Here is a 27,198-nt window from a genome sequence, read left to right as displayed (position 1 = left end):
TTGCCCATACAGAGGAGGTTTTTAACCCAGAGACAGGCATGAGAGTAGGTACTCAGTAGAGATATGCCTTGACGTGGCTACTGGGCAGATATAGAAATGGCCATTTTCGTATACTAAAGATCTCAATTTTTCCTAATTTTTCTTTTGCAGTAATGCAGATCTATATTCGTAAATTCATTGATTGCATGCTTTAGCATTTCACAGTGCTGCTGACCTTTTGTCATTATATGTCATTTCTGGAGCTGCTATAAATGTTTTTTAATCACACATATACAGTACAGACCAAAAGTTTGGACACACCTCATTCAAAGAGTTTTCTTTATTTTCAGGACTCTGAAAACTGTAAATTCACATTGAAGGCATCAAAACTATTATCACATGTGGAATGAAAAACAAATATATAAAACAACTGATAATATGTCTTATATTCTAGGTTCTTCAAAGTAGCCACCTTCTGCTTTGATTACTGCTTTGCACACTCTTGGCATTTTCTTGATGAGCTTCAAGAGGTGGTCACCGGAAATGGTTTTCCAACAGTCTTGAAGGAGTTCCCAGAGATGCTTAGCACTTGTTGGCCCTTTTGCCTTCACTCTGCGGTCCAGCTCACCCCAAACCATCTCGATTGGGTTCAGGTCTGGTGACTGGAGACCAGGGCATCTGGCATAGCACCCCATCACTCTCCTTAGTCAAATAGCCCTTACACAGCCTGGAGGTGTTTGGGGTCATTGTCCTGTTGAAAAATAAATGATGGTCCAACTAAACGCAAACCGGATGGAATAGCACGCCGCTGTAAGATGCTGTGGTAGCCATGTTGGTTCAGTATGCCTTCAATTATGAATAACTTCCCAACAATGTCACCAGCAAAGCCCCTCCACACCATCACACCTCCTCCTCTATGCTTCACGGTGGGAACCAGCCATGTAGAGTCCATCCGTTCACCTTTTCTACAAAGACACGGTGGTTGGATCCAAAGATCTCAAATTTGGACTCATCAGACCAAAGCACAGATTTCCACTGGTCTAATGTCCATTCCTTGTGTTCTTTAGCCCAAACACGTCTCTTCTGCTTGTTGCCTGTCCTTAGCAGTGGTTTCCTAGCAGCTATTTTACCATGAAGGCTGCTGCACAAAGTCTCCTCTTAACAGTTGTTCTAGAGATGAGAAGGTGTGTCCAAACTTTGTCTGTACTGTATACGGATAATTTTTAGCCATGTTCGAATAGAAGGAATAATTTTTTATACATTTTTGGTGCTTGATTCCACTATTGTATAACATGTCAAGGACAAACCACCAGCTGCACAAATTAATATTTTCCTTGCTTCCCACGATGTGCACTGCACTTTTCTGTACAGGTCAATGCACTTTTTTTTTTTTGCATAGAGCTACTTCATTCATTATACAGTGAACTACGTGGACTTGCGTGGATTTTTCAACTTCTCTCTATATTACATAGTTACTTACGTTGAAAAAAAGCCCCTTGGTCCATTTACCGTAGTTCAACCTTCCTCCACCATTATACATTTTGTCACTAAATCATCTATACCCCACAATGTGCACTGAGGAAATCATCCGCCCTGATATAAAAGCTGTTAGGCTATGTGCGCACTTACCGGATTTTGCCGCGGATTTGCTGCATGTTTCGCTGCAGAAAATGTTCATAACATCTCTGCAGTGAATCACCAGCAAATCCTATGGAGAAAAAAAATCCTGTGCGCACTGGGCGGGAATCCCGCAGCAAAAACAATTGCATGTCACTTCTTTTCCGAACGTCGCTGCGGGATTTCACTCCATTGACTCAATGTTAATCATGAAATCCCGCAGGGAATAACGCAGGCAGCAAATTCTGTGCGGTTCACTGCGTTTTCCTGCGTTTTCCTGCGGTATTTCGCGGTTTACCTCCGGTAATGTACATTGCTTGCCTGTGGTTTTGCAGGGAAGTGATGTCATTACAGGAAGAGGAAGCCGTGTAGAGAGTAAACACACACACACACACACACATCACAGACACAGATCACATAGACACACACACATAGAACACACATAGAAAGAAAACAGAAATATAGGAAAAAAAAGCACGTGGGCTCCGCTGCATATTTACTTTCCAGCTGAGGTAAGCACACAGCGGCGGCCCGGTATCCTCAGGCTGGGGAGGGAGAGGGGCAGGGTTAATGTCCCCCGCCTCACTCCCCCTCCCGCAGCCGAGAATATCAGCCGCAGCTGCCCCGGCACTGTTGCATGCAATATGCGGCAGCACCGGCGTGTCCTCGGCTCTTTTTGCCACCGTGTAGCAGTGGCGGCAAGCTAATACAAGGGGTTAATGTTGGTGGGGGACCACCGCCATTAACCCCAGGCTTGATCATGGCAGCGTCTATGTGACAGCTGACATGATCAACCCGTAAGTAAAGTGAAAAAACACAGACACCAAAAATCCTTTATTTTAAATAAAACCAACAAGCCTCGTTCACCATTTTATTACCCCCCCCCCAAACAAAGCTCCGGCGTAATCCACCGCTCCGGCTCCTGCGTCCTGCACTGCTGACATCCAGCCGCGACTGTCACAGACACAGGCTGAATGCAGCAGACAGCAGAGGTAATTACCGGTCATTTCCCACGGCCGGTAATGTGAACTCACTGCCGACCGTGGGAAATGCAGCGATCTGTCCTCTATCTATTCTTCTGTCTATCTACTATCAGAATTAAATGTATTTTTTTTTTTTCTTCAATGTGCTTTATTGCATTGAATGCAATAAAGCACATCCCAACCCGCACGTGGCAAAACCGCGGCAATACCGCGAATAATACCGCGGCAAACCGCATGTGGTTTTCGGGTGCAATGTCCCGCGGTTTTTTACCGCGGGTGCGGTAATCTTTGAGAGCATGCGGAATTCTCTCAAGGAAATTTCATTTCCCAGTGCGCACAGAGCCTTATAGTATCTGCCATCACTACCTCTTGTGGTTGGCATTCCACAGTCTGACTGCTCTAACTGTAAAGAACCCTTTCCTATTTAGCTGTCGGAATCGTCTTTCTTCCACCCATAGTGAGTGCCCCCTGGTCCTTACATTGGTCTTTGTTGCTATCCCCTTTTGTTTTAATTGTGCTTCCAATCTCTATACTGTGCTATGACATATGCTGGTGTCATATGTGCACTGAGAAATAGAAGCAGTGTATGACCTGATGTCCCTGGACATCCACGTGACTCAGCTGCATCATCACTGCTCCCTCCGTCCCCTTCTCTCACATCCCTGTGTCCTAAAACTACGTTCACGCAAAAGTTTTGGGGTTTTTTTTTGGATGATCATAAAGCAAAAGATTTTCCGATTTGGAAGTCACTTCTGGGAATGCATGGTTTCCTTCTTTTTGAGGTGCGGAAACGGAGATTTATGAGCCATATGTACAAAGGCCGGGTAGGAAGTAACATCTGGTTGGTTTCTTCTTTCACTTCCTTTTTCCTGTGTGACCAAAACTATAATGATGAACAATTACACCCTGGAATGTAGACATTTTGCAGACCAACATGAAAATGGCGAAACCCCCAGCCAAAAAAAAAAAAACCAGGAAGAGTAATAGATCTGCTCCCAGTGTGTCCTGCTCATCCAGTTCTTCCAGGTTCATGAACAGAACACTACAATGCAGTGAAGACCGACTGACGCCGCCTCTTCTGCTGCTTTGTGTAGGTATACTGATATTATTCTAACACGATATATGTGGATTTTTTTGTGCTGTAGAGAACAGAAGGATTATATTACAGGGGTTTTGCAAGACGGATCGCCTTCATCTGCGGTATGAATTCCCAGACTATTGTCTGACAAAGTCAAAATGAAATAAAGGAAGCGGCTGTCCGGACATTGCACAGATCCAGGTGATTGCGTTAATTTATTGCACAATCAGTTTCTGGGATGCTCCGTCCCCTTCATCAAGTGCTCGCTCACACTCACTTTATATAGGGTGAATTAAACAATGTCATTGTGAAGAATTACAGTATTTTTTGGATTATATGGCACACTTTTCCTCCCCAAAAATTTGGGAGGAAAATGAGGGGTGCGTCTTAAAATCCAAATATAGCTTACTGGGAGGTGAAGAATGGGCGCTGGGCTAGCTGCGGTGGGGCTGCGTGGAGCAGGGCGGTGCAGCGGGTGAGATGCTCTGTCAGTGATGGGGTGGGGGCTGTGTGGAGCAGGGCGGTGCGGCGGGTGAGATGCTCTGTCAGTGATGGGGTGGCTGCGGTGGGGCTGCGTGGAGCAGGGCGGTACAGCGGGTGAGATGCTGTGTCAGTGATGGGGTGGCTGCGGTGGGGCTGCGTGGGGCAGGGCGGTGCGGCGGGTGAGATGCTCTGTCAGTGATGGGGTGGCTGCGGTGGGGGCTGTGTGGAGCAGGGCGGTGCGGCGGGTGAGATGCTCTGTCAGTGATGGGGTGGCTGCGGTGGGGGCTGTGTGGAGCAGGGCGGTGCGGCGGGTGAGATGCTCTGTCAGTGATGGGGTGGCTGCGGTGGGGCTGTGTGGAGCAGGGCGGTGCGGTGGGTGAGATGCTCTGTCAGTGATGGGGTGGCTGCGGTGGGGCTGTGTGGAGCAGGGCGGTGCAGCGGGTGAGATGCTCTGTCAGTGATGGGGTGGGGGCTGTGTGGAGCAGGGCGGTGCGGCGGGTGAGATGCTCTGTCAGTGATGGGGTGGCTGCGGTGGGGGCTGTGTGGAGCAGGGCGGTGCGGTGGGTGAGATGCTCTGTCAGTGATGGGGTGGGGGCTGTGTGGAGCAGGGCGGTGCGGCGGGTGAGATGTTCTGTCAGTGATGGGGTGGCTGCGGTGAGACTGTGTGGAGCAGGGCGGTGCGGCGGGTGAGATGCTCTGTCAGTGATGGGGTGGCTGCGGTGGGGGCTGTGTGGAGCAGGGCGGTGCGGTGGGTGAGATGCTGTGTCAGTGATGGGGTGGCTGCGGTGAGACTGTGTGGAGCAGGGCGGTGCGGCGGGTGAGATGCTCTGTCAGTGATGGGGTGGCTGCGGTGGGGGCTGTATGGAGCAGGGCGGTGCGGCGGGTGAGATGCTCTGTCAGTGATGGGGTGGGGGCTGTGTGGAGCAGGGCGGTGCGGCGGGTGAGATGCTCTGTCAGTGATGGGGTGGCTGCGGTGGGGGCTGTATGGAGCAGGGTGGTGCGGCGGGTGAGATGCTCTGTCAGTGATGGGGTGGGGGCTGTGTGGAGCAGGGCGGTGCGGCGGGTGAGATGCTCTGTCAGTGATGGGGTGGCTGCGGTGGGGCTGTGTGGAGCAGGGCGGTGCGGCGGGTGAGATGCTCTGTCAGTGATGGGGTGGCTGCGGTGGGGGCTGTGTGGAGCAGGGCGGTGCGGTGGGTGAGATGCTGTGTCAGTGATGGGGTGGCTGCGGTGGGGCTGTGTGGAGCAGGCGGTGCGGCGGGTGAGATGCTCTGTCAGTGATGGGGTGGCTGCGGTGGGGCTGTGTGGAGCAGGCGGTGCGGCGGGTGAGATGCTCTGTCAGTGATGGGGTGGCTGCGGTGGGGCTGTGTGGAGCAGGGCGGTGCGGTGGGTGAGATGCTGTGTCAGTGATGGGGTGGCTGCGGTGGGGGCTGTGTGGAGCAGGGCGGTGCGGTGGGTGAGATGCTGTGTCAGTGATGGGGTGGCTGCGGTGGGGCTGTGTGGAGCAGGCGGTGCGGCGGGTGAGATGCTCTGTCAGTGATGGGGTGGCTGCGGTGGTGGTGTAAATATTTACAGGGGATTTGTTGTGTCGGTGACACCACCCGTGGGTTGCGGTGAGGGATGGAGACACTGCCGCTGCCTGGTGATGGGGCGCCCAGGGCTGATGGATCAGGGTAGCAAGCTGGGATCCCCTCCACGGGTAGGGGAGGTGTAGTCCCGGGGGCCCGCGGTCTGAACACAGGAGTGATGGCTGCTGGAGGTGGCGTGCTGGATTGGACCGGGGGTCAGTGATGTACTCACAGTTCAGTAATTTCACACAAGTCCAGTGGTAAACCAAGTTGCCAGTTACCAGCTGCCGTTAGAGTGTGTATTCGGGTCCCACACCCGAGTTAGTGAACGGGTGTCCCTTCCTCCTGCTCGCTGTGTTTTCCTCTCCTGTTGGACGACTTCGCATGGAACGGAGAAGTCCACTCCCAATTCTGTGTCTATTTGGGAGCTGTGGCCCGCGAAATCTGACCCTTCGGATCTCTGTGGGTTCTGACGGACACCCTATCCCCCGCGATGGGCTTCCGTTTCGCTCTCTGGGCTTCGGGAGAACAAGGCCTGGAACCTCTTCCTCTACTGGTTAATTAACAAGGGGCTTGCAACCTTCCTCGTCCTAGGGTCCAGGCACCCCGTCTGTGCACGGCCTCCGGATCGGATTCCCGCTGTTAGCGCCGGTGGGCTCTGACCATGCCCTGGTCCACTTAAGGTTTCCCACGACCGGATCTCCGTCGCCTGTGGCCCTGTTCACTGTCTGCCACCTAACCGAGTAGTCCAGGGGCCCCTACCCCTGATTCCACTGCACAGTCTGCACTTCACTTCCACTCACTAGTACTCCACACTTCAACTTCAACTGTCAGCTCCCACTGTCAACTCTGTTCTGTTGTGTTCCCGCCTCTGACACCTCAGGACCCCTAGGTGGGGTTCTCATCCGCCTGATCCCACCCACTGGTGTGTTCTTATTATCATGAGGGGGTGGCTAGGCTTTAATGGCTGTGTGTTGTACCTGGGTGTGGCTTTTGGTGGTGACAAGGAGGATGGAAACTTTTGTGACTACCTGGTTTTGCCAGGGCGTCACACAATAATACCATAATAAAATACGATAAGAGACTGATTAATCCTATTGGATTTTTAAGCTGGCCACATTAACCCCTGAAGACTTCAGCATTCGTATTGAACCCACGTATTAGTGAATATATAAATAGATGAGTAACTAGTAACTGAATGACAAAGGGTATAATAATATACTATATTTATAGTTCATTGTAGTGACTAAAATAGTCTGTAACCTAATCCAATTCACCACTAACACAGTGATTACTGCAATTATGTTGAATTATTTTATGGTTGTGTTTATTTATAGAACCAGAGCCTATTTTAGTTCAATCACATACACTATTTTTAATTCAAATTGTAAGTTACACCCCACCTACTGTCTCCTCCCCAAAATCCTTTAGAATGTAAGCCTGCAAGGGCAGGGCCCTCCTCCCTCTGTACTAGTCTGTCTATTGTAACATATATGTATTCTGTATGTAACCCCTTCTCATGTACAGCACCATGGAATCAATGGTGCTCTATAAGTAAATAAATAATAATAAGGTGTATTTGTTTATGGTTCTATTCGAGATCTATTACATATTCCGGAATTTGTTGATATTTATTCAGCCTATTTATTATGCATTGGTTGGAGTGTTCGGCCGATGTATTGGAGATCACAGTCACACTCCAGGAAAAATGTATTACATAGGAGGATTTACAATTTAAATTCTGATTAATGGAAATGTATTCCCCTGTGATCATTGATTGAAAACAGTTTCCTGCCACGTTGAATAGCTCTATAGCGTTGGCATAGATGATTGTCACAACAGAACATTCCTTCCGTCACGGTTCATCCTGCGGTTGCTTCACATTATGAGTAGTAATAGATGAAATGCGGCTTGCTCCAAGTAGATTTTTCACGTTAGTACATCTCCTAAAAATCACTCCAAAATAGTTTCATACTAAATTGGACATTATAGGGTCACTTATTAAATTATGCCAGTACTTTTTGACCAACCCCTCAACACACCTGAACAAACTACTGAAAGTAGTGACAAGATGGTTTATAATTCACAGCGGTTCTCCCATCTTTAACTTTTAGTTTTTATTCTCCCCTCAATTTTTGGGATAATTAATTAATCCTCCTGAAAGATGTGTTTTATTTTGTTGAAGTCATCCCGAATCAATTTCCTAAGGAGCCGTTCTCTAGAAACCGGCTTCTTAAGATATCAGATTCCCGGGAAAAATCTGCATCTTCCATGCAATTCTTTCAGAAACGCCAATATTAGCCGTAGGTAACCTTCTTTATCCACTTGGGAAGGAGACTTCTAGTGACGCCTTAATACTGTATTTTTCAGATTATAAGACGTAGTTTTCCCTCACGTCTGTGCGGGCGGACATCTGTGCCGGCGTGCTGCGGCTGTGTGGAGCAGGGCGGTACGGTGGGTGTCCCAGATGCTCTGGCTTCAAATGATGGTGCCCACAGTCGGCGCGTGTGCAGATGGAGCTCTTAGCTCAAGATCTCATCTACGCACGCGACTCCTCTGGCACATGGATCCCTAGCAGCAGGAAAATGACGCCCGGAGGTGGCGCATGCACAGATGAGATCTCTGTTCGTCATTCAGCTGAGAGCTCAATCTGTGCATGTGCCATTTCTTTGAAGCCCGTACCACCGACAGAGCATCTGGGACACCCGCCACAAGGCCAGCACAGCCCCCCCTCCGCTGCCAGCAGCATCACCCTACTCCAGCACCACCCCTGCCTCCTATGACCCCGCTCCACCACCGCTGCCGCCTCTCCTCCGGTAAGACACCACCAGAGTATAAGACAAACCCAATGATTTTTTTGTTTTACCTTTTTTAATCTCTAAATTCGGGGTGCGTCTTATAATCTGGTTCGTCTTCTAAAACGAAAAATATGGTAGCTATTGACATCAACTTGATTTCCTCCTCTTTATTTTTGGATAGAATTAGATCTAAAAACTGAAGGTGTTCCTTGGAATAGATGGCAGGAAGACATTCACACCTACATTAGAAATGTGATTTTTTTTAAAAACCCACTGCTGTTCAGACAACGGTCAGGTGGGTAACGGTCCTCCAACCCAGCCGACACTGATTCCTCGGGGGTCAACCCAGCCGACAACACTGATTCCTCGGGGGTCAACACCGCCGACAACACTGATTCCTCGGGGGTCAACACCGCCGACAACACTGATTCCTCGGGGGTCAACCCAGCCGACACTGATTCCTCGGGGGTCAACCCAGCCGACACTGATTCCTCGGGGGTCAACCCAGCCGACAACACTGATTCCTCTGTGGTCATCACTCATCTTTCTCAGTTTCCAGAACACCACATGTGCTTCATTTTATAGGGAAAGGAGTTTGGATGATAAATGGGCGACCTCCACCCAGTGTAGCCAGGATGGCAGTGATAAACATTGTCCCCCAGTGATGTAAATAATATAAAAGAATGACGTTTACCATGACATTTTTTCGGCTTGTACTCCACGTCTCCTGTCAGTGACGATTTTACTGAATCCAACTGAAAAAAGAAAGACATAAAATGCAAAATGACACGAAACTCGATTGTAACACCTGCTGGAGAAGCACCTGCAAGCAATAAAGGGAAGTGTCATCGGAAAATGACTGAGCGCTTAATTCACGGTTTTGTGTTGCGTGTGTAATTAATTTGTGCTCTTGCAATTTTCACACTGGCCATTGGGGCTATTTTAGACTTCAATTTTGTCTTTTCAGACAGACTTTTCACAGGTCTCATTATCAGCAGAGGCAGGATTATATACACCGCTGATTACACAGGATCCACTAATCATAATAGGTGATATCACAGCTGATCCTGCTCCCCCACGCTTTATAAAGACCTCTATACATGTTCATCAGCTGCTTCAATAAAAACAAAGTATATAAAAACGGGAGGGGGGGTTGAATCGGTAGATTGCGGCTAATGCACATGCAAATTTCCAGAAACTACAACACTGTCATTATTAATACTACTACTGTATACATCAGGATGAAGATTATAAAATCATATATACTTGGACGAGGAAGAAGGGGGGGATGAAGGTACATATACCAGGTTGAGGAACGCATATGCCAGGGTGGGGGGGGGGGGGGGGGGAAGCACACCCACCAGGACAGGGGGAGAGAAAAGCACACCCACCAGGACAGGGGGGGGGGGGGGGAGAAAAGCACACCCACCAGGACAGGGGGGGGGGAGAAAAGCACACCCACCAGGACGGGGGGGGGGGGGGGGGGGGAGAAAAGCACACCCACCAGGACAGGGGGGGGGGGGGAGAGAAAAGCACACCCACCAGGACGGGGGGGGGGGGGGGGGGAGAAAAGCACACCAACCAGGACGGGGGGGGGGGGGGGTGAGAGAAAAGCACACCCGCCAGGACGGGGTGAGAAAAGCACACCCACCAGGGAGGGGGGTGGAAAGCACATACCAGTGTGGGGTACATATACCAAGTGAAATAAAGTAATTACAGTGATTATCAGCTGGAATGCTGAATATGTCAGTGTTAGATGCATGCGGCCCACCACATGTAAAAATTCTCCAGAAGAATAACAAGTCATGTCAAATGAATCTTGTTTCCCTGCAGCTTCAGCACGTCACAACCTTTTCTCATTTGCTTCCTCATATCAAAACTTGTGTTACACTTTTTTGTGTAATGAGCCACCATAAAAACTTTTTTTCTTCTCATGGGGTCCTATGGATGACGTAGGCCACTGTATGCTATATTGTGTACAAGACGTTATAAATAGCGCCTGAAATCTCCACGGATCATGGAAAAAAAAAGCTAAATAAAGAAATTGACATTTTGTTGATAACCAAAAAAGGATAAAAGCAGCGACACCTGCATGTGGAAGAAAAAAAAAAAAAAAAAAAAAAAAAAAAAAAAAATGAAAAAACAAACCACATCCCTAGTTCTGAAAGGCTCGGTTGCCAAATATAGTTGAAACATCAGCTACATAAAGAAAGCCACAGAAAGGTTATTTCGGTTCAGACATAGAAGCCACCTGTGGCTTCTACAGTAGTCAGCAGCTTCTCCCCCCCCCCCGTACATGAGGCGGAAACAGCAGCTTGCCCCCCCCCCCCCCCAAAGGAATTGAAAATTGCAGAAACGGGTCTAAATTGTCCTTTTGGCTGCAGATCTGTAGTGTATGGTAGACTCAGATGAGCCAATGATTGGGGAACACGAACCCGACGAACAAGCAAGGTTTCAGTTCTCGTCAGATCGTCCTACGAGAGACGCGCACAGAACCATGGTACAATCTGGATCATTCGCCGGCCTCTGTCACTGTATATCACCCAAGTGTAAACTAACAAGGCAGACAGGCGTCCCATCACCCATCGCTCGGCCCCGCGGCGGCTCCAGACTTATATCAGCCGCTAGAGTCTTAGGGCACAATTCATTATAGTATTTACGCCTGTTTTTTTTTTTTGTCAAGCTTTTAGTGTTTTGTCCTTTTTATTCATCTTTCCATTTGTACCTCTTTTTCAGTCGGTTTTATATAAGTGATCACCTGTGATTTCTTAGGCTGCTTTCACACATCTGGTTTTTGCTGAGCGGCACAATACGGCGTTTTGCAGAAAAAAACGCAACCTTTTTTTTCCCCGCCGGTTGCTTTTTTTCCGCATAGACTTGCATTAGTGCCGTATTGTGCCGCATGGCCTTGCGTTGCGTCCGGTTTTTGCCAGATGCGGCATATTTAGCCCATGCGGCGGCCGGATGGAACGTTGCCTGGCACTTTTTTTGTGCGGCGAAAAAAACCGCATCCAGCGCGATTTACAATGCAAGCCTATGGACGCCGGATGCAGCGTTCTGCGGCAAAAACCACATCCGGCAGCCGGATGCTGTTTTTTGAACTTTTTTGAAAAACGGACGGGCCGCATGGAAAAACTTATGCAACGGATCCATTTTTTTCGACGCATCCATTGCATAGGTTATTGAGCCAAATTGTGCCTGATGCAAAAAAAAAACAAAGCAAAAAAAAACAAAACAAAAAACTGATGTGTGAAAGCAGCCTTAGTTCGCAACTGTGAGCAGTTTTGTTTTTACCCAATTCATCATTTGTGACGTCTGAAAAAGTAGCAAAATTTGTTGCAAGCGTGCGCCAGTCACCCCGTCCTAAGAAATTAGGCACAATTTTTTATAGACCATACTTGCAAAACTATGGGGGGGGGGGGGGGTTTGTACAATTTGGCAGCTTTTCTGTTCTACTTTGTTACTTGTGTGGGTGACGCGGAGGCGCCGGAGGATCCCGGGGAGCGGCGGTACTGCAGCGTAGACGGACGTACCGGACTTGGAGGAGCTCTTCTTGTGCCTTAATGACTATGACACTGTCTTCAGTTCTCCGGGGTTTGTACAATGCAGAAAATGTATGAACTGTAGGCGCTATTTTGAAGAGTTTGGGGTAAAAAAAAAAAAAACAAAAACGCAATTGTGATGATATCGGAGGTGAGAGCTTCAAAGAAATGGCGCCCAGAGGCTGTGCGTGTAGATTAGATCTGGAACCGAGAGCTCTATCTGAACACGCGCGGACTATGGCGCCATTTTTTTAAGTCCTCACCTCCGACATCTTCAGAATGGCCCATACCTCACCTCCCGCCACAGAGAGCAGCGCCGCCGTCCAAAGCCGCACAGGGCAGCCACCGGCCGCCGTCCAAAGCCGCACAGGGCAGCCACCGGCCGCCGTCCAAAGCCGCACAGGGCAGCCACCGGCCGCCGTCCAAAGCCGCACAGGGCAGCCACCGGCCGCCGTCCAAAGCCGCACAGGGCAGCCACCGGCCGCCGTCCAAAGCCGCACAGAGCAGCGCAGCCACCGGCCGCCGTCCAAAGCCGCACAGGGCAGCCACCGGCCGCCGTCCAAAGCCGCACAGGGCAGCCACCGGCCGCCGTCCAAAGCCGCACAGGGCAGCCACCGGCCGCCGTCCAAAGCCGCACAGGGCAGCCACCGGCCGCCGTCCAAAGCCGCACAGGGCAGCCACCGGCCGCCGTCCAAAGCCGCACAGGGCAGCCACCGGCCGCCGTCCAAAGCCGCACAGAGCAGCGCAGCCACCGGCCGCCGTCCAAAGCCGCACAGAGCAGCGCAGCATTGTGCCTGCCTCCTGTGACCCGTGTCCATCACCCCCGGTAAGCTACATTCGGATGTTAAGACTCACCCCTCATTTTCCTCCCACATTTTTGGGGTGAAAAGTGCTTCTTAAAATACGGAAAATACAGTATCTAGCAGTGAAAGAAATGAATGGCTGCAAAGTGTAATGATAACCACAAACATGCAGAATGTGATATTACCACCGCATAAAAGACAGAAGAGAATTCTCCTGCAGCCCCAATAACTGTCTGCAACAAATAAGGAAACCTACGTCCAGCGTTACCTGCTCCGCTACGCACATCGCTGCCTCAGTAGCTTCTTCAGGGGTCGGTCCCATCCTGTGCTGTCTGCCTTCTGTCTGTCAGAAGCGAGTCTTTATGTGGTAAGTGCACTTACTCAGGAGCGGCGTGACCAGTGCGCGGCAGGAAACCGTGCAATAGGATGTGGTGACGTTAGAGAAAGCCGTGTGTGCTGGGAGGACACCCGGAAGTATAAAGAGCGAGGTCAGGCAGGCGTCAGATGCGTTCCACTGACGCAGAAGTAGGCTATGTGCACACAGTGCACTTTTCGGGTGCGTTTTTGGGCTCAAAACTGCATGACTTTGCTTCCCCAGCAAAGTCTATAGGGGGCTTTACATGCTACGATATCGTTAATGTTTTATTGTCGGGATCACGTTGTTAGTGACGCACATCCGGCGTCATTAACGATATCTCAGCGTGTGACACTGACCATCGACCTTTAGGCTATGTGCGCACTAGAAAAGTGATTTTTCTCAAGAAAATTTCTTGAGAAACTTCTGGGAGTTGAAGATTTCCGCACCTGCGGAAAAATCCGCGGGAAAAAATGCATACGGATTTGCCGCGGATTTACTGCAGGTTGGTCCCTGCGGTTTTGCAATAAATAATATATATAATCGATAGACAGATAATGGATAGAGGGAACGATAGATAGATAATAGATAGATGAGAAAGACCTACATAATGTCCCACCTCCCTGCATTTTCTAAGCTGGCACCCTTTAGTGACTTTTATGTGGCACTAAAGGGTGCTTAGCCTTGTATGTAGCCATAAAATAAATAAATAAAAAAAAACAAACAAAAAAAAACGACATGAGGTCCCCCCATCTTTTGTAGCCAGCTAGGGTAAAGCAGACAGCTGCAGCCTGCAAACCACAGCTGGCAGCTTCACCTTGGCTGGTAATCCAAAACAGAGGGCACCCCACGCTGTTATTTTACATTAAATAAATAATTTAAAACAAAAAACGTGGGGTCCCCCCCAAATTGCATCACCAGCCGAGGTAAAGCGGACAGCTGTGGTCTGGTATTCTCAGACTAGGGAGGTCCACTGTTATTGGACACTCCCCAGCCTAAAAATAGCAGGCCGCAGCCACCCCAGAAGTGGCGCATCTATTAGACGTGCCAATCCTGGCGCTTCGCCCCAACTCATCCCGTTGCCCTGGTGCGTTGGCAAACGAGGTAATATATGGGGTTGATGCCAGATGTGTAATGTCACCTGGCATCAAGCCCTGGGGTATGTGAGGTCAGGCGTCTATCAGATACCCGACATCACCAACCCAGTCAGTAAAAATAGACAACAAAAAAAGTTTTATTTGAAAAAAACACTCCCCAAAACATTCCCTCTTTCACCAATTTATTGAAAAGAACAATCAATTCCACGTCCGGTGTAATCCAATAAGGGGGGGTCCCACAGCGATCCATACCATGGTCACTGTCCCAGTCAATGAAGAACAGAATGTTCCCCATTTCCCCATTGGCTAGGAGAGCAATGCAGTGACCTGAGCGAACATCAATAGCCCAGGTCACTGCATGGGATGCCGAGCGCTGCTGTCAGGAGGATAGATGAGATCATTACCTGCTGTGATCATCTCCTGTACTGCTGACATCAGCGCTGTCACTGACTACTATGACTGCCGCGTTGTCAGAAGTATCGCGAGAGCCCGTGATGTCACCGCTAGTGACAGTCTCGGGCCGCTCGCGAGACGGGCATAGACAGCAGTGATGTCAGGAGGCAGGAGATCGTCACAGCAGGTAATGATCTCACCTCCTGACAGCAGCGATCGTCATCCCGGCGGCTGCCAGCACTGCAGGGTGTCAGTGTCTGCCTGCGCTGCAGCGTGACAGGCTGCTGACACTGCAGGCAGACACTGACACGCTGCAGTGCAGGCAGCTGCGAGGCTGGAGCGGGACACAGACTGCACGGGCACCTGGAGGTCACACGGAAGCGCTTCTGTGCGGCGTCCAGGGAGCGTGATGTGTGTGTTTACTCTGCTCCGCTTCCTCTTCTGGCATAATGACATCACTTCCTGCAAAACTGCAGGCAGTGATGAGCATTACCGCAGGTAAATCGCGGCTATACCGGGGATATACCGCACATCATTTGCTACCTGCGGTATACCCCCGGAATTTCGCGATTACATTACAGTGAATGGAGTGAAATACCGGGGGTATACCGCAGGTACCTGCGGAAAATAACGGACATGCTCATTTTCTCAAGAAATTCTTCTCAAGGAAACTTCTTGAGAAAAATCCGCAGCGTGCGCACAGCTATTTTTTTTTCACATAGGATTTGCGCTGGGAAATGTCTGCACAAAGATTGCAGACATTTCTCAAGAAATTTCCGCTGCAAATCAGCGAGTAAATCCGCGGGTAAAACGCATTAGTGCGCACAGGGCCTTAGCGACCTCTAAAGTGGTGAAAATCGTTCACCATGGAGAGGTCGTCCCAAACTCAAAAATCGGTAAGGGTTGTTTATCCATGTTGTTCATCGCTCATGCGGCAGCACACATCGCTATGTGTGACACCGCAGGAGCGAGGAACGTCTCCTTACCTGCCGCCGGCCCCAATGCGGAAGAAAGAGGTGGGCGGGATGTTACATCCTGCTCATCTCCGCCCCTCCGCTTTGATTGGCCGGCTGCTTAGTGGCGTCGCGGTGACGTCGAACGTCCCTCCCCCTTGAAGGAGGGATTGTTCGGCAGTCACAGCACCGACGCCGACCAGGTAAGTATGTGTGAAGCTGCCGTAGCGATAATGTTCGCTGCGGCAGTGATCACACGATATAGCATGTGCGACGGGGGCGGGTACTTACACGCTCAATATCGCTAGAAATTGCTAGCGATATCATAGCGTGTAAAGCCCGCTTATGACTTTTCATTTTTACTGTCCGCACACAACTTTTTTTTTTTTTAAGCTGCATTTTTGAGCTTTAAAAAAAAACAAAAAACAAAAAAAAAAACAGACATGTCAATTCTTTCCTGCGTTTCCCCCATGCAATGTATTGGAAAAACGCAGAAAAACACGGTAAAAACGCATACATTTTTTACCAATGCGTTTTTTTGCCGCGGGTGCATTTTTAGTGGCCAAAAACGCAGCATCAAAAAAAAAAAAAAAAAACAAAAACGCAGCGTGTGCACATAGCCATAGGTGTCATGGTAATACCAGTATATAAAGGAGGTGTTGTATACAGAACAGGGAAGCAGGCATCATAGCAACACCAGGCAGCTTCCTCTTTTTCATTGCACTTCATTCCTCTTGTCTGGTTTATATAATGTTAGTGTAGCGCCCCTGACTATATCAGGCTGCTACAGGGAACTGCATCCCGTACTCCAGGGTGCAGAGCCTACCCCCCCATGGTTCCCATCAACAGTGTCACTGACATCCGCACTACAAATCCCAGCCACACCTCATACCAGGGCTGGACAGACACCAGTGGGTTGGTAAAGTTGGAGAATGACCGCCCACCTAGGGGTCAGGGAGACTGTTAGGAGGGGAGACAAGGAGTTGAGCCCTCAGAGAGTGAGGAGCTGGGGAGTTGGAGCTCCCAGGGAGGCGACAGGTTGGGTCTCAAACGGTGGTCCGGGACCACAGGAGTCGGGGACCGGTATCAGGAACACCGGACAGGAGTGTAACAGACACAGTCTAGGAGGACTGTTGGCACCAGAAAGCCCAGCCACCTTAAAGGTACCAAGCACGGCGGGGAACAGGACCCTAGATCAGGGAAGAGCTTCAAGCGCCTATAATTAGACTATGGAGGATAGTCTCTTTATGAACTGTCCCCAAGAGCTCAGAGACTGGAGGCATCAGCACAACGAGGGGATAGGGTTCTCCAAAGCACACTACCCACTAAAATCCTAAGTGACAGCCACCAAGAGCACAGCTGCCATACACACTGGTAGCGAGGCCCCGAAAGCTTCAAGCCGAGGGGCCACAACTGTCAATTAATTTGTGGGGGCAGGGCTCCGGACTTACCAAGTGACACTGGTGGGAGTGGGACCTGGACGGGCTCCCCTCGCAGAGATTGCGGTACCTAGAGACTTTGGTTTACCATTTGTGTGAGTATCTGCTAAATCCACCTGATCAAGCACCAAGACTACCGCAGTGAGTACTCTGACCCCTGCACCCTGCTTTAAAAGGCCAAGCAAGCTACCCGTTCACCAAATCCCCACAATCTGGGGTCTTCCCTACCTGCAGAGGGACTGACACCTTGCTGCCCCACACCATCTGCCCAGGTACTCCCATCGGCAGCGGCGGTACTCACCTTACCGCAAGCCGCGGGTGGTGTAACGAACATTCATCCCCTGTAAATATCCCCTTACATTTGAACTGGCCGCAAGCCCCCGGGTCCGGAGACCCTCGAGCCCCAGGAACCCCGGATCCGAGCAGTTCGACTGTTGTTGAGGCAACACATTAGCACCCCAAGCTGTATAGTTACATTATTATCTATTGCGGTGCTTCCTTTATTCCAGAAGTTACTACGAGAAGTGTTCACTGTTTCCAGCCAGTACAGGTGACTGACTCGTGTAATCAATAGCTCAGATTTTAGAATAACATTTCAACTTTCAGACATGTACAAAAGAATCAAAATCTGTCTTTTCTTATACATCGAAGCCGCATAGGGAGGGTTGGTGAGTGTAGGAACACACATTGCATCCCACAGATACAATCCTTCTTTGTGTGAAACCACTGATAAGCATGAATGCCTTCTCTGATCATTGTTTATACATCTGTTCACTCGTCCTTGGTTAAACCCTTTCTTGAACATACAGATAGAATCATATTAAGGAGTCTGTGTGATTGTCATATAGACACACAGATAATTATGCAATGAAACCTATATTTTGATTATTTACATACACATAGAATCTTATTACATTTGAACAACCAACCTATAGCCCAGGCTACCTTCACAGTACGAGTACAGAGCATGGTAGTGCCCGCTCATCACTAGTTACCAGTACTGAGCACCCGAGCATGGTAGTGGCCGCTCATCACTAATTACAAGTACCGAGCACCCGAGCATGGTAGTGCCCGCTCATCACTAGTTACGAGTACCGAGCACCCGAGCATGGTAGTGCCCGCTCATCACTAGTTACGAGTACCGAGCACCCGAGCATGGTAGTGCCCGCTCATCACTAGTTACGAGTACCGAGCACCCGAGCATGGTAGTGCCCGCTCATCACTAGTTACGAGTACTGAGCACCCGAGCATGGTAGTGCCCGCTCATCACTAGTTACCAGTACTGAGCACCCGAGCATGGTAGTGCCCGCTCATCACTAGTTATGAGTACAGAGCACCCGAGCATGGTAGTGCCCACTCATCACTAGTTACGAGTACTGAGCACCTGAGCACGGTAGTGCCCGCTCATCACTAGTTACCAGTACTGAGCACCTGAGCATGGTAGTGCTCGCTCATCACTAGTTACGAGTACTGAGCACCTGAGCATGGTAGTGCCCGCTCATCACTAGTTACGAGTACTGAGCACCTGAGCATGGTAGTGCCCGCTCATCACTAGTTATGAGTACTGAGCACCCGAGCATGGTAGTGCCCACTCATCACTAGTTATGAGTACTGAGCACCCGAGCATGGTAGTGCCCACTCATCACTAGTTATGAGTACTGAGCACCCGAGCATGGTAGTGCCCACTCATCACTAGTTATGAGTACTGAGCACCCGAGCATGGTAGTGCCCGCTCATCACTAGTTATGAGTACTGAGCACCAGAGCATGGCAGTGCCCGCTCATCACTAGTTACGAGTACTGAGCACCCGAGCATGGTAGTGCCCACTCATCAATAGTTACCAGTACTGAGCACCCGAGCATGGTAGTGCCCGCTCATCACTAGTTCACTACAACCCAATTCCGGACTACAGGTCACATCTGAAAGTCATAATAGCCAAAATGGCCGTAATATGTGAACATTATCAAGATAAAAAAACAAAAAAATTTATCTTGGAATGATCTGGTATGTGCTGCTCAAATGTTGCTTGCTCTAGAGTGAGTAACCCCCAAAATCTTTTCATAAATGCACCTGAAGCAGCAAACAATTAGTGTATTTGTTGGACATTATGGTACCAGATCTGCATGAGACAAGGCACCTCTTTGTCTGCAGAGTCATGTTTTCTGCAATGCTGTCATTCATGGGAAGTGCTGGTGCAAGGTGCAGCTTCTGGTTCGTATCACACATCTCCTCCTCCAGGTTGTTCAGTCTGCGAGCTAGAAGGTGACACGTAGCGGCTGAGCTGGCTGCCACGAAGCCTGGATCAGTGGAACAGTGCAGACCCCTTTGCCATAGAGCACATCCAGCACAACACAAGGAAATGGCTTGGTACTGCCAGGCATATACAGTAATGGTTTGTTGCTAAGAGAGGGGAGTGGGGGCGCAGCTGCAGCCGTACGTTCTCATGTCCGGCAATCATCCGTTACATCGGATCCTGCAGAGATCCGTTGACAAAAGAAATTCTGGAAACACAACTTTTTTTTTTATCCGTTGTTAACCTCTTCATGACCTTGGACATATATACATCCTAGGTCGTGTCCCTGCACTTAGCTCTGGCTGCGAGCCCGCAGTAATCCCCGCTGATCCAATCCAAAGGTATGCGATTAACAGGCACAGGTGGATCACAGATCTACACACACCTGCTAACCAGGTAGATCAAGATGACAAAAATGTGACAGCGCAATTTAAATGACCACAGCGGGAAAAAAAAAAAAAATCAGCAAATTTGTATAAAAAAAAACACCACACAAACAAAAGAACAGACAAAGAACTGTTGCAGCTGCCATAGCAACTAGCACCAAGGAGACAGGCGTCCAAGGTAACAGCAGCCCAGTTACTTTGAACAGTGTCTCCTATATAAAGTGTACCACCCGATAACTCCAAAGAGCCGTACAGCGGGCGGAGTGCCCCGACACATTGCACCGAACACTGATGTCCCGGCACAGACCGCAGCCATAAGCCCCCGTCATTTACCTCAGCACTGGCCTCCATTGTCCATCCGGCGCCTGCAGAGACTTCTCCGTCTGTGTCTGTAGCGTCAGTGGAGGAGTTAATTTATTTATTTTATTTATTTTTTTTTTTTAGGACATGACATCACCGGAAAGGGCGGTAACGTCTAATCCCAGTGGCCAGAAGGACCTCTGTGACGTCACGCCCATGTGACCAGGAAGGGGCGGCTCCACCCACATTGCTCATATGAAGAAGATACATTATTCTTCTACGTCCACTTCAGCATAGAGGTGATTATAATAGAAGCGGGGGTAAGACGCCAAGATGCATCGTGTATATTTCACAGGGAATGTCCCGAAGCTGCAGCACGGGGCCGCAAAGGCTTCCAGGAGTAAGGGGAGATCTTGGGGAACTTGTACAAGGCAGGGGGGCAATGCAATGTGTTGGGGAGGGCTTACACTGGGCAGGGGGGCAATGCATGTGGGGGGAGGGGGCACTGCTGCGTGTTCGGGGGCTTGTACTGGGCGGGGGGGTGCTGCTGCTGCGTGTTCGGGGGCTTGTACTGGGCGGGGGGGCGCTGCTGCTGCGTGTTCGGGGGCTTGTACTGGGCGGGGGGGCGCTGCTGCTGCGTGTTCGGGGGCTTGTACTGGGTGGGGGGGTGCTGCTGCTGCGTGTTCGGGGGCTTGTACTGGGCGGGGGTGCTGCTGCTGCGTGTTTGGGGGCTTGTACTGGGTGGGGGGGTGCTGCTGCTGCGTGTTTGGGGGCTTGTACTGGGTGGGGGGGTGCTGCTGCTGCGTGTTTGGGGGCTTGTACTGGGTGGGGGGGTGCTGCTGCTGCGTGTTTGGGGGCTTGTACTGGGCGGGGGGGTGCTGCTGCTGCGTGTTCGGGGGCTTGTACTGGGCGGGGGTGCTGCTGCTGCGTGTTTGGGGGCTTGTACTGGGTGGGGGGGTGCTGCTGCTGCGTGTTTGGGGGCTTGTACTGGGTGGGGGGGTGCTGCTGCTGCGTGTTTGGGGGCTTGTACTGGGCGGGGGGGTGCTGCTGCTGCGTGTTTGGGGGCTTGTACTGGGTGGGGGGGTGCTGCTGCTGCGTGTTTGGGGGCTTGTACTGGGCGGGGGGGTGCTGCTGCTGCGTGTTTGGGGGCTTGTACTGGGTGGGGGGTGCTGCTGCTGCGTGTTTGGGGGCTTGTACTGGGTGCTGCTGCGTGTGGCGCTGCTGCGTGTTTGGGGGCTTGTACTGGGCGGGGGGGTGCTGCTCCTGCGTGTGGCGCTGCTGCGTGTTTGGGGGCTTGTACTGGGCGGGGGGGTGCTGCTCCTGCGTGTTTGGGGGCTTGTACTGGGCGGGGGGGTGCTGCTGCTGCGTGTTTGGGGGCTTGTACTGGGCGGGGGGGTGCTGCTGCTGTGTGTTTGGGGGCTTGTACTGGGTGGGGGGGTGCTGCTGTGTGTTTGGGGGCTTGTACTGGGTGGGGGGGTGCTGCTGTGTGTTTGGGGGCTTGTACTGGGCGGGGGGGGTGCTGCTGTGTGTTTGGGGGCTTGTACTGGGCGGGGGGGTGCTGCTGCTGCGTGTTTGGGGGCTTGTACTGGGCGGGGGGTGCTGCTGCTGCGTGTTCGGGGGCTTGTACTGGGCGGGGGGGTGCTGCTGCTGCGTGTTTGGGGGGCTTGTACTGGGCGGGGGGTGCTGCTGCTGCGTGTTTGGGGGCTTGTACTGGGCGCTGCTGCGTGTGGCGCTGCTGTGTGTTTGGGGGCTTGTACTGGGCGGGGGGGTGCTGCTGTGTGTTTGGGGGCTTGTACTGGGCGGGGGGGTGCTGCTGTGTGTTTGGGGGCTTGTACTGGGCGGGGGGGTGCTGCTGTGTGTTTGGGGGCTTGTACTGGGCGGGGGGGTGCTGCTGCGCGTTTGGGGGCTTGTACTGGGCGGGGGGGTGCTACTGCTGCGTGTTTGGGGGCTTGTACTGGGCGGGGGGGGTGCTGCTGCTGCGTGTTTGGGGGCTTGTACTGGGCGGGGGGGTGCTGCTGTGTGTTTGGGGGCTTGTACTGGGCAGGGGGGTGCTGCTGTGTGTTTGGGGGCTTGTACTGGGCGGGGGGGTGCTGCTGTGTGTTTGGGGGCTTGTACTGGGCGGGGGGGGTGCTGCTGTGTGTTTGGGGGCTTGTACTGGGCGGGGGGGGTGCTGCTGCTGCGTGTTTGGGGGCTTGTACTGGGCGGGGGGTGCTGCTGCTGCGTGTTCGGGGGCTTGTACTGGGCGGGGGGGTGCTGCTGCTGCGTGTTTGGGGGGCTTGTACTGGGCGGGGGGTGCTGCTGCTGCGTGTTTGGGGGCTTGTACTGGGCGCTGCTGCGTGTGGCGCTGCTGTGTGTTTGGGGGCTTGTACTGGGCGGGGGGGTGCTGCTGTGTGTTTGGGGGCTTGTACTGGGCGGGGGGGTGCTGCTGTGTGTTTGGGGGCTTGTACTGGGCGGGGGGGTGCTGCTGTGTGTTTGGGGGCTTGTACTGGGCGGGGGGGTGCTGCTGCGCGTTTGGGGGCTTGTACTGGGCGGGGGGGTGCTACTGCTGCGTGTTTGGGGGCTTGTACTGGGCGGGGGGGGTGCTGCTGCTGCGTGTTTGGGGGCTTGTACTGGGCGGGGGGGTGCTGCTGTGTGTTTGGGGGCTTGTACTGGGCAGGGGGGTGCTGCTGTGTGTTTGGGGGCTTGTACTGGGCGGGGGGGTGCTGCTGTGTGTTTGGGGGCTTGTACTGGGCGGGGGGGTGCTGCTGCGCGTTTGGGGGCTTGTACTGGGCGGGGGGGTGCTACTGCTGTGTGTTTGGGGGCTTGTACTGGGCGGGGGGGGTGCTGCTGCTGCGTGTTTGGGGGCTTGTACTGGGCGGGGGGGGTGCTGCTGCTGCGTGTTTGGGGGTTTGCACAGAGAAGTGGGTGATTTTGCACGTTGGGGGGGGGGGGGCTCACACCAGGGAACTCTGTTTTGTGTTATTAATCTTCTCCCTTTCGTTTTTCAAATCCAGTTTGTGATTATCGGCACTGGGTGTTAAGGTGGTGTCACACACAGCGACGGCGACAACGACGTCGCTTCTAAATCACCATTTTCTGTGACGTTGCAGCGACGTCCCGTCGCTGTCGCTGTGTGTGACATCCAGCAACGAGCTGTCCCCTGCTGTGAGGTCGCCGCTCGTTGCTGAATGTCCAGCTTCATTTTTTCGTCGTCGCTCTCCCGCTGTGAAGAACATCGCTGTGTGTGACAGCGAGAGAGCGACGAAATGAAGCGAGCAGGAGCCGGCATCTGCGGAAAACTGTAACCAAGGTAAACATCGGGTAACCAAGGGAAGCCCTTTCCCTGGTTACCCGATATTTACCTTCGTTACCAGCCTCCGCCGCTCTCGCTGCCAGTGCCGGCTCCTGCTCTCTGCACATGTAGCGACGTTATGATCGCTGCTGCGTCGCTGTGTTTGACAGCTAAGCAGCGATCATAACAGCGACTTACAAGGTCGCTGGTACGTCACAGAAAATGGTGACGTAACAGCGATGTCGCTGTCGCTATGTGTGAACCCAGCTTAATTGCCCCCCGTCGTCCCACCTTTATAGACTGAGAGAAAAGTGTGGTGTAATCCACATCACCCCTCCTGTGTACTCCAATGTATTCAACGAGAGACGATTTTTGTGGTAAATGCAGAAATACAAGTTTTACAAAAATTTTTACACCTAAAATGCACGGGACTCGGATACAAAAGATTTTTATTCTTTCATTGTCACCAATGTCCAACATGGCTTTATTCTACGTATTGATTTGTAAAGTTGATTGTTATATATTTGTATCCCCGACCTTCTGTCTCCCCCACCCTCATTACCCTGTAGACTGTAGCCCCCGAGGGCAGGGTCCGCTCCCCTCTGTACCCGTCTGTCAAGATTGGTTTATTCACTGTAATTTATATCCATAATTTGTGAGTAACCCATTCCCATGTACAGCATGGAATCAATGGTTCTCTATGTATAATAATAAAAATGTATAAATACATTTATTTTTGTTAGAATTTTTCATATACTTGTTTTAACCCCTTCACGACCATTTTTTTTTTGTTTGTTTTTTTTTTTTTTACTTTCTGTTTTTTTTTGTTTTTTTTTCCCATTCTTCTTCCGAGAGACGTAACCTTTTTATTTTTCAGTCAATATGGTCATGTGAGGGCTCATTTTTTTGCGGAACAAGCTGTACTTTTAAATGAAAGCATAAGTTTTACCATATAGTGTACTGGAAAACAGCAAAAACATTCCAAATGCAGAAAAATTGCAAAAAAAGTGCGATGGCACTATTGTTTTTGAGATATTTTATTCACTGTGTTCACTATATGGTAAAACTGATGTGTGGATGTGATGCCTGAGGTCGGTGCGAGTTCGTAGACGCCAAGCATGTATAGGTTTACTTTTGTATAAGAAGTTAAAAGAAAATCGGAACTTTGTCCGAAAAAAGTGGCGCACGTTTTACGCCATATTCCGTGACCTGTAGTGTTCTCATTTTTCGGGATCTAGGGCTCAGTGACTGCTTATTTTTTTGCATCTCGAGCTGACGTTTTTATCTACCATTTTTGCGCAGATGCTACGTTTTGATCGCCTGTTATTGCATTTTGCGCAAAATTTGTGGCAACCAAAAAACGTAATTTTGGCTTTTGGAATTTTTTTGCCGCTACGCCGTATACTGATCAGATTAATTGATTTTATATTTTGACAGATTGGTAGTTTCTGAACGAGGCAATACCAAATGTGTGTTTTTTTTTTTTTTTTGTTAACCCTTTATTTTTCAATGGGGCAAGTGATTTGAACTTTTAGGTTTTTGCTTTTTTTTTTTTTTTGTAAATTTTTTTAAAACTTTTTTTTTTTTTTTTTTTTTTCTTCATCACATGACCCTGTGCTACCATGACAACCACCGGAAGTCACGTTATCACGTCACGAGACTTCCGGTATCGGCCGGTAAGTAAATGTTTACCGCCGATGCTGTTATAATGGCGCTGTCACATATTGACAGCGCCATTTAAGGGGTTAAACGGCACGAGCAGATAACGATTCTGCTTGTGCCTAGCAGGCACACATCTCAGCTGTGAAAATCAGCTGAGATGTGCGCCGATCGCGGCATGCTGCCGGCGGCAGACTGCAGGCAGTAACAATATGACCGCTAGGATGTAATATTACTGCCTGCGGTCGTTAAGGGGTTAACAGTTTTAGAAGTATGGGATGCATTTTCAGTTCTATAGTTATAAAGCTTGGCGTGACATTTAGTAACAGTTACTGCCGGTTGGATCTGTATCTGGCTGCGTTCACACATTGCTGAAGGTAGTTTCCTCAACAACTCACAAAGTCCCCACATGTAGACCCACAGTAAATTGTGCAGATATCGGTGACCATTTATTTATTGTCTTTAGCAACTCCCTTAAAATAAACATGATCCTCACTTATGCAACCACTGTATTAGATTACAGCCCTGTGCCTCAGTGGTGACTTGGCTCCATGTGGCTCATACCACCTGCTTAGGGCCGATGGAGCGAAACTTTTTTTTTTGGGACATACACTACAGTTCAAAAGTTTGGGGTCACCCAAACAATTTTGTCTTTTTCATGAAAAATCATACTTTTATTTATCAGATGAGTTGCATAATGAATAGAGAATATCGTGCAGACATTGACGAGGTGAGAAATAATGATTTTTACTTGAAATAATAATTTTCTCTTCACACTTCGCTTTCGGCACAGAATGCTCCTTTGCAGACCTTTGGCATTCTAGCTGTTAATTTGCGGAGGTAATCTGGAGATATTTCCCCCCCCCCCCTCCCCCAAGTTGGATTGGCTTGATGGGCACTTTTTGGTACCATACAGTCAAGCTGCTCCCACAACAGCTCTATAGGGTTGAGGTCTGGTGACTGGGCCGGCCCCTCCATTACAGATAGATACCAGCTGCTGCTTCTTCCCTAAATAGTTCATGCATAATTTGGAGGTGGCTTTGGGTCATTGTCCTGTTGTAGGATGAACTTGGCTCCAATCAAGCACTGTCCACAGGGTATGGCATGGCGTTGCAAAATGGAGTGATAGCCTTCCTTATTCAAGATCCCTTTTACATTGTACAAATCTCCCATTTACCAGCACCAAAGACCATCACATTGCCTCCACCATGCTTGACAGATGGCGTCAGGCTCTCTTCCAGTATCTTTTCAGTTGTTTTGCGTCTCACAAATGTTCTTCTGTGTGATCCAAACACCTCAAACTTCCATTCATCTGTCCATAACACTTTTTTTCCAATCTTCCTCTGACCAATGTCTGTGTTCTTTTGCCCATATTAATCTTTTCCTTTAATTAGCCAGTCTCAGATATGGCTTTTTCTTTGCCATTCTGCCCTGAAGGCCGGCATCCCGGAGTCGCCTCTTCACTGTAGACGGTGACACTGGCGTTTTGCGGGTATTATGTAAAGAAGCTGCCAGTTGAGGACCTGTGAGGCGTCGCTTTCTCACACTAGAGACTGTAATGTCCTTGTCTTGTTGCTCAGTTGTGCAGCACGGCCTCCATTTCATTCTACTCTGGTTACAGCCTGTTTGTGCTCTCCTCTGAAGGGAGTAGTACAGACCATTGTAGGAAATCTTTAGTTTCTTGGCAATTTCTTGCATGGAATATCCTTCATTTCTAAGAACAAGAATAGACTGTCGAGTTTCACGTGAAAGTTCTTTTTTTCTGGCCATTTTGAGAGTTTAATGGAACCAACAAATGTAATGTTCCAGATTCTCAACTAGCTCAAAGGAAGGTCAGTTTTATAGCTTCTCTAATCAGCAAAACTTGCACAAGGGTTTTCAAGGGATTTCTAAACATCCATTAGCCTTCTAACACAGCAAACACAATGTACCATTAGAACACTGGAGTGGTCATTGTTGGAAATGAGCCTCTATACACCTATGTAGATATTGCATTAAAAACCAGACGTTTGCAGCTAGAATAGTCATTTACCACATTAACCATGTATAGAGGGGATTTCTGTTTAATTTAATGTTAGCTTCATTGCAAAAAAAATAAATAAATAAATAAGGAAATATTTAAGTGACCCTAAACTTTTGAACTGTAGTGTAAGTTTCTTTTTGCTGAGGGTATGAAACTGTTGCCACCACTGTTCCATAGGACA

At 50.1% G+C, this 27,198-nt stretch overlaps 1 protein-coding gene across 4 annotated transcripts in view; it reads right to left on the bottom strand.

The window, feature by feature from the left end:
• LOC142310721 (C-type lectin domain family 2 member D-like) overlaps nucleotides 1-20,161 on the bottom strand; it is a 38,035-nt gene extending 17,874 nt beyond the window's left edge. For 2 of the 4 annotated variants that reach the window (XM_075348341.1, XM_075348343.1), the window contains exons 1-2: nucleotides 20,098-20,161; nucleotides 9,198-9,258 (exon numbers count right to left, since the gene is read on the bottom strand). In XM_075348341.1, coding sequence (XP_075204456.1) covers nucleotides 9,198-9,258; nucleotides 20,098-20,115 — 79 coding nt within the window. In that variant the 5' untranslated portion in view covers nucleotides 20,116-20,161. Of the gene's footprint in view, nucleotides 1-9,197; nucleotides 9,259-13,116; nucleotides 13,220-20,097 lie in introns of those variants that run through there. The other 2 variants (XM_075348340.1, XM_075348342.1) reach the window with 1 other exon arrangement.
• Nucleotides 20,162-27,198: the final 7,037 nt, after the last annotated feature.

This window comes from Anomaloglossus baeobatrachus, chromosome 5 (assembly GCF_048569485.1).
Source record: "Anomaloglossus baeobatrachus isolate aAnoBae1 chromosome 5, aAnoBae1.hap1, whole genome shotgun sequence".
Taxonomy (NCBI): Eukaryota; Metazoa; Chordata; class Amphibia; order Anura; family Aromobatidae; genus Anomaloglossus; species Anomaloglossus baeobatrachus.
Note: the sequence above shows the minus strand (reverse complement) of the source record. Positions and strands in the feature narration are given on the sequence as shown.